Here is a 7,428-nt window from a genome sequence, read left to right as displayed (position 1 = left end):
AGAGAGAGAGAGAGAGAGAGAGAGAGAGAGACTACGTAATATCCTCCCTAGCCTTCCTTTAGTATTAAGTTGCAAAGCCCCAAAATGCCTTATATGTCATTGTTTTGGGCACTTTCTAAAGTTGTTAGACTTCTGAGGAAAACCCCGGAACCAAATTCACCAAGCATCCTATCGCATTCAAAATGGATCTAAGTTCAGAAGCAAGGGAGGGAGTCCAAAGCTGCAGCTCGATCAGTAACAGATTCGGTATCTCATGTAAAGCAGCCTGCTCACCAGAAAGAAACTTCAAACACAAGTGACACAGCTGCTGCCCGCAGATGAACCGGGGGCAAAAGCGGGCTTCCTCGGGGAGTTAGTGCTGTTGTAAAGGAAGGCAGACTGGAGCTCATTATGGTATAAGGGTAGGTGCTTCTGATGGCCTGCCCGCACCTGTGATCCAGCTGGCGGGGCTTTGTGGCCGCTAGTTGCTGGCTGGAGTGGCCCGTGAGCACTAAAAGAAAATGGAAGCAGTTCATTTCCCCACCACGGAGACTCATTCCACGGACTGCAGTGCCTATGGCCTGTGCTCCAAGTGATTCTAATCAAAGACTTCTGACTCCGAGAGATGGTTCCTGATGAGGTCTGAACCCTGAGCACTGGAGGGAAATGAAGTCTAATAAGGGCTGGAACTGTTTCCAAGTCTCAGTAAGGGGTGCAATTCTCACCAACCTGATTCGATGAACATTTCTGGGGCTGCTGCCGCTGGCGCATATAAAGCAGGCAAATGGTGACAGCCAACGGCCTTGCTATGGAGGTGTGAGACCTACCACTGCTCTGTGCCACCGTGCGAGGAACACAGGATGCGAATCGGGGCTGGAGTACCAGCCCCAAAGCTGCAGCAGTCTTGCTGGAAGATCTTGAGCAACCTCTTTCATCTCTGCTGGGAGGCCTCAATTTCTTCATCTCTAAAACACGGAAGTTGGACCAGATGGTCTCCAAGGGCTTTCATATATATATAGTTAATAATTCTTTTTTTTTTTTTTTTTGAGACAGAGTCTTGCTCTGTCACCCAGGCTGGAGTGCAGTGGTGTGATCTCAGCTTACTGCAACCTAAGTCTCCCAGGTTCAAGCGATTCTCCTCTCTCAGCCTCCCAAGTAGCTGGGATTACAGGCGCCCATCACCACGCCCGGCTAATTTTTGTATTTTTAGTAGAGACGGTGTTTCACCATGTTGACCAGGCTGGTGTCAAACTCCTGACCTCAGGTGATCCGCCCGCCTTGGCCTCCCAAAGTGCTGGGACTACAGGCGTGAGCCACCGCGCCTGGTCCAATAACGCTAAATGTCAGCATTAGTATATATGTTTTAAGGACATGCCATTTTAATAGGAGAAAAAAAGTCACATTCAAGTGTAGACATGGGCATCATGTCTAGGAGGCATCTGACTACTCCTGAAACGTGGCTCTGTGCCCCAAACACCGAGAATCCCACCTTACCACACCCCAGATTCTGTGCTCCCACCTCTCACCACACTGAGTTCTGTCCTGATGCGTCCACCTCTTCCCTGTCACTCCCCCGAGCCACGTGAGTGGTCTCAGCTCTATTTGCCTAGCAACTGGAATCCTGGGCTTCTGTCTCTGCATCACCCCGGATGCACCAAAGGCAGGTTCCAGTGGAATTTTTCTGGGCCTGTTAGCAGTTAGCACTTCTGGCTGACTGCTCACATTACAGCCCAAACACACAGTCCACTTCAGCTTGAGGGCAGCTCACCGACAGCCTCTGCACCCCACATGCCCTTTTCCCAAGAGCTTGACTTCGGCTCTTCCCAGCTCCTCGCATGCCCTTCAGTGTTCTTCTCTGCTAATCCCTCCATCCCCATGAAGCACCCAGCCACAATCCACAAATAGGCCTGCCAGAACTCTCAGTGCTCTACCATCAGACCCAAGGCAGCCACGCCTTGGTCAGAACTTGAGTGATTGGTCTGGGTTCCTCACAGGAGCAAATCTCCAAGTGTGGTCCCTGCACCAGCAGCATGAAGTCCTCTGGGATTTGACTATCAGTGCAGAGCCCCAGGCCCTGCCCCAGCACCGGAGCTTACATTATAAAGATCCCCAGGTGGTTCAGATGCATGGTAACCTTTGAGAAGCGTTGCTGTGGACTGTCCTAGGTCAACTAACCCGTTAGAGGACGCTCCTGGATAACAAGCACAGTCTCCCTTCCCCTGCCACTGTAGGAACAGGAAGCCATGCCAGAATCAGGGATGCTGACTGGCCCAGGGAGGTAGGAGAGCGCATCCTGGAGGGAGACCACGTGCCGAAACAGGCTAGCCTTTCCATGCAAACTGGACTTCTCACAGCTGTACAGAGCCTCAAGAGAGTGATCACCACTCTCTTGGAGGTCCTACTTTGCAAAGAAAGAAGATGGATGCGTAACTTGTGGGGGTGGAAAGACTTGTGAAACAAGGCTGTTGTACCGCTAAGTATTGGAAGAGTTTCCATCATCACTGTTGCAGCCTCCACCACCAAACTGGAAAGATGTTTCAGCCAAGCCTGGAAGCACAGTGCATTACTGGGCAGGTACTTCTGCTAGAGAGGCATGACCACAGGAGCTCCCCCTTACCTTCATGAAGCATTATAGTCCTCAAATGGCTTTTGCCTTGTAGTGTCCCAGCTAGAACTGGGCCATGGGGTAAAAGCCAGATCAGTGGGCAGAAGCCAAGTTTCTTACTTGGAAAAAGTTACATGAAGGAAGCAAGGTTTGGGCTCCACTAAAATCACGTCGCCACTCTGCTTCTCCATCCCGCAGCTCCAACTACAAAACTGCTCCCCAGGTAACCAGGGGAGCCAAGACTCCCTTTCTCTCCAAGACATCCTTCATAAATCTTTCTCCTCCTCCCATCTGCTTTTCCTGATTTCTCACACAACGACCCATGTCTTTTTTTTTTTTTTTTCTCCCTGCTCATGCCTTGGATCTGTGAAAGGTGCCCCCTAGCACATCGGCTCCCCAGACCACCACAGCTCAGCAGTGAGACCCCAAATCTCAGTTTTCAGAGCTGCCTCTTTACTATGGTGAAGTCATTTTAGGGACATGCAGAGAAAAGCAAACTGGAGCGTACATCTGCAGGCAAGAAAAATCAATCCTTACCATCAGAGAGCAGCTAGTCTTCTCTGGGGGCTGCTACCTCAGAGGAGAGTCTTGGGTTCTGCCTGAAGCCCTCAGACTCAGTGCCGAGACTCTGCCGGCTTCCTCTCCATGGCAGCCTCTGTGGGAAATGAAGCTGAGGCAAGTCGCTAGCCCAGGGCCAGTGCTCTGGGCACCCCAGAGGAGGTTCCTGTGGCTTTGCTCATTGCTGTTCTTTCACAAAGAACCCACTACATTGCACAGTTCCTTCCAAATCCGCTCCAGTGCTTGCTGGGAAATCAACAACTCGTTCTGGACTTTCCAGATGCAATGTTTCTGGAGACCTTCTTTTTTATTTTTTTCTTCACTCCCCCTCTTTTTCCCCTTTCTCAGCTAAAAAACGTTGGCTAAGGTCACAACAAACAATGGCCAAGCTTGTGTCACTGACCAGATGCCTCCCACCCCCAGGCCTGTGGACAACGGTAGCTTTGTTCACTGTGTTTTAGGCGGGACTTCCTGGGCCTGCCCAAGCCCTGCTGGGGAATGTTTTGGCCAACTTCTTCTCAACCCTAAGTCACGGCTCTGGCCCTATCCCCGGCCCCAGCTGTGTGAACCCAAGGCCAGATAAAAGCCAACATAAAAAGAACGGAGAATGTTCCTCCAAAGAACCACTGTGTGGGAAGCCGGTGCTTCCAGAGGGGCGAGATGAAGGTCTCTTGCCTTCACTCTGCCCTCGCCACCACCAAACCTGGACAGATAACGAACAAAGACAGGGTCACGCGGGGTCTCCACTGAAATGGGCCCGAGGATCACACAGTCATTACTTACAAGTGGAGGAAGGATTGGACTCCAAGAGCAGTACTGTAGCCACCAACTAAATGAGCATGGGCAGGGGCTTGGATCCTTGGTGAATATATCGGATCATTCCGTTTAGGAAGCTTTCTGCAGCAGCTGACGATTTAGCACTCAAAATGCCGCATATTTCTGTGTTTGCTTTCAGACGCAAACCTTTGGGGTTTTAGGAACTGATTCTTTATATAGAACTAAATACGGTTTTCTAGAGAAACCAAGATCCTGAGGACTGAGGGTTCCCTATTAAGCAAATGGATAAACTTATGTATGAAGAGGTTTCAATACCAGCTCCTTGGGTGGGGGGAAGAGAATAAGTACTAACGCCTAAGGATGGAGTCAGACCAGAGCTACGCTGTTGTTTTATTGCTTACTAGCTCCAAGACCCTGGGCAATGGCTCCGGCTTCAATTTCTCCAAGTGCAAAATGCAGATGATCACAGTATCTTTCTCAAAAGACTGTGTGAGAGATTAAAGGGGGTGGGGTGGGGCATCCATGGAAACATTTCACCTAGTGGATGATGTAAATGCTCAATGAAAGCTAGGATTTTTGCTGTTACTACCACCAGTAGCTGAAAGGGTAGGCACTGCAGTTACCCTGGGTCCAAAAAGAGTCTAGACCGGACAATAAAAAGCAAACAGCCCAATTTAAAAAATGAGCAAACGACATTCCTCCAAAGAAGATATCAAAATGACCAATAAGCATATGAAAAGACGTTCAACACCACTAATCATCAGGGAAATGCAAATCAAAACTACAGCGAGATACCAGCTCACACCCATTAGGACGGCTTCTTCAAAAAACCAGACAAGACCGGGCACAATGGCTCACGCCTGCAATCCCAGCACTGTGGGAGGCCAAGGCGGGTGGATCACTTGAGGTCAGGAGTTCGAGACCAACCCAGCCAACATGGTGAAATCCTGTCTCTACTAAAAATACAAAACTTAGCCAGGCATGGTGGTGCATGCCTGTAGTCCCAGCTACTTGGGAGACTGAGGCAGGAGAATCCCAGGAGGCAGAGGTTGCAGTGAGCTGGGATCACGCCACTGCACTCCAGCCTGGGCAACAAAGCAAGGCTCTGTCTCAAAACAAACAAATAAACAAACATCAACAAAACAGACAAGAATAAGTACTAGTAAGGACTGAGAACTGTTGGAACCCTTGTGCCCTGCTGGTGGGAATGTAAAATGGTACAGCCCCTATGGAAAATAGTGTGTTAATTCCTCAAAAAATTAACACAGACTTGCCATATGGTCCAGCAACTCCATTAATAGTTATATACCAAAAAGCACTGAAAGCAGGGTCCTGAAGGGAGGATCTTGCTGCCTGTTCACGGCAACATTATTCACAAGAGCCAGAAGGTAGAAACAACCCAAGTCGTGGTAAAATAAACACAATGGAATATTATTCGGCCTTAAGAAGGGCAGTTTTTTTGTTTTTGTTTTTCTTTTTTGTTTTTTGTGGTTTTTTTTGAGACGAAGTCTGTCAAGCTGGAGTGCAGTGACGTGATCTCAGCTCACTGCAACCTCTGCCTCCTGGGTTCAAGCGATTCTCCTCCCTCAGCCTCCCAAGTAGCTGGGACTACAGGTGTGCACCACCATGCCCGGCTTATTGGAAGGAAATTTTGACACATGCAACCATGTGAATGAACCTTGAGGACATTATGCTCAGCGCAACAGCCAGACACAAAGGGACAAATACTATTTGCTTCCACCTCTATGAGGCACCTAGAGAAGTCAAATAGACAGTGACAGGTTGCAGAATGGAGGTGACCAGGTGTTGTGGGCAGGGGATGCTGGGAATTAGTGTTTAATGGGTCCAGAGTGTCAGTGGTACAAGATGGAAGCATTCTGGAGATTAATGGTGGTGATGATGGCTGCACAACCATGTGTGTATACTCAGTCACTGAACTATACATTTAAAAATGATGGAGATGGTGGATTTCATGTCATGTATATTTTGCCACGATTTAAAAAACAAAAAAACAAAAGAAAAAAAAAACACCTGAGACCCACAGAGATAGTTTAGCTCAAAAGACCCTCTGAACCATAAGTCCATCATGAGATATACCACCTCAGGCTCTCCATGTACACCCAGAGGAAAGCCACCCCAGCTTCTTGGCAATGGTGAACAGAAAGCCCAACTAGAAGACGAGGCTGGGGCCTGGCGAGGTGGCTCACACCTGTAATCCCAACACTTTGGGAGGCCGAGGTAGGCGGAACATTTGAGGTCAGGAGTTCGAGACCAGCCTGGCCAACATGGCGAAAACCCATCTCTACTAAAGATGCAAAAAATTAGCTGGGTGTGGTGGCACGCACCTGTAAATCCCAGCTACTCACAAGGCTGAGGCAGGAGAATCACTTGAACCCGGGAGGGAGAGGTTGTAGTGGGCTGAGATCATGCCACTGCACTCCTACCTGGACGACAGAGTGACAGAGTGAGGTGACAGAGTGAGATGACAGAGTGAGACCCTGTCTCAGAAGAAAAAAAAAACCACGAGGCTGGCCACCTATAGCAGGACTCACTCACCACAGTTCATCTTGTGTTCTATCTTGGGGAGACCGAGGTAACACAGCCAGCATTCTAATGTCAGTTGAGGGCTTTTCCATTTAGGGGTGTGGCACACTTGGGCTCCTGGAGGGGGTAGCAATGTGCCTCTCCCTTGGATATATCAATTCGTTTCTGCGTCTGCATTCCACCTTCCTGGTCTTTTCTCTTCCATGCCTGACAGCAGGGCTCATCTCTTCCTTCTCAAAGTTACCAATGCGGCTGCTTGAGGGACTCTCCCACCCTAATTGCTGGGTTTCAATCTGCTGCAGGAGTGACTGTGAGAATCTTGTACTGAGCACTCACTCTGGGCCAGGCGCTGTTCTATGCTTCACATGTTTCCTATCACTTAATCCTTCTAACAAACCAAAAAGGAAAATTCTACGATCGTCCTCATCTAACGGAGGAAAACAGAGGCTCCTGCGAGAGACTGGGCAGGATGGGTCGGAAGAACAACCCACAGGGTCAATATTCTAGGCCACGGGGCCAGCCTGAGCCAAGGTCAGAGAGAAACCGTGTGGGTAGAGGCTGTGGGGCAAAAGCAGGTGGATCCATTCATTAGAGTTTAAGAGGCATGGGAGGTGAGAAAAATAGTAGCGAAGGATGGCGTCAGATCACGGGACGCCGTGAGGACATCAAGAACTAAGAAATTTCGATTCTATAAAGGAGAAGAAACCACTGGTGGATTCTGAGCCAGGGAGAAGTCACAATCAGGGCTGTGGTTTGTAGAAATCCTCATGATACCAGGGTATAAGAAGGTCAAATGTGGTCGGGCGCGGTGGCTCAAGCCTGTAATCCCAGCACTTTGGGAGGCCGAGACGGGCGGATCACAAGATCGCCCTGATCTTGTGATCACGGATCAGGAGATCGAGACCATCCTGGCTAACACGGTGAAACCCCGTATCTACTAAAAAATACAAAAAACTAGCCGGGCG

General features: G+C 49.4%; 1 protein-coding gene across 3 annotated transcripts in view; it reads right to left on the bottom strand.

Moving 5' to 3' along the window:
* GAS7 (growth arrest-specific 7) overlaps positions 1-7,428 on the bottom strand; it is a 230,157-nt gene that overhangs the window by 128,330 nt on the left and 94,399 nt on the right. The window contains exons 1-2 of one of the 3 annotated variants that reach the window (XM_011933262.1): positions 3,122-3,247; positions 807-944 (exon numbers count right to left, since the gene is read on the bottom strand). In XM_011933262.1, coding sequence (XP_011788652.1) covers positions 807-914 — 108 coding nt within the window. In that variant the 5' untranslated portion in view covers positions 915-944; positions 3,122-3,247. Of the gene's footprint in view, positions 1-806; positions 945-3,121; positions 3,497-6,475; positions 6,530-7,428 lie in introns of those variants that run through there. The other 2 variants (XM_011933266.1, XM_011933264.1) reach the window with 2 other exon arrangements.

The sequence above is a fragment of the Colobus angolensis genome, unplaced genomic scaffold (assembly GCF_000951035.1).
Source record: "Colobus angolensis palliatus isolate OR3802 unplaced genomic scaffold, Cang.pa_1.0 Scaffold125, whole genome shotgun sequence".
NCBI lineage: Eukaryota > Metazoa > Chordata > Mammalia > Primates > Cercopithecidae > Colobus > Colobus angolensis.
The sequence above is the reverse complement of the archived record's forward strand: the minus strand, read 5'-3'. Positions and strand labels throughout refer to the sequence as shown.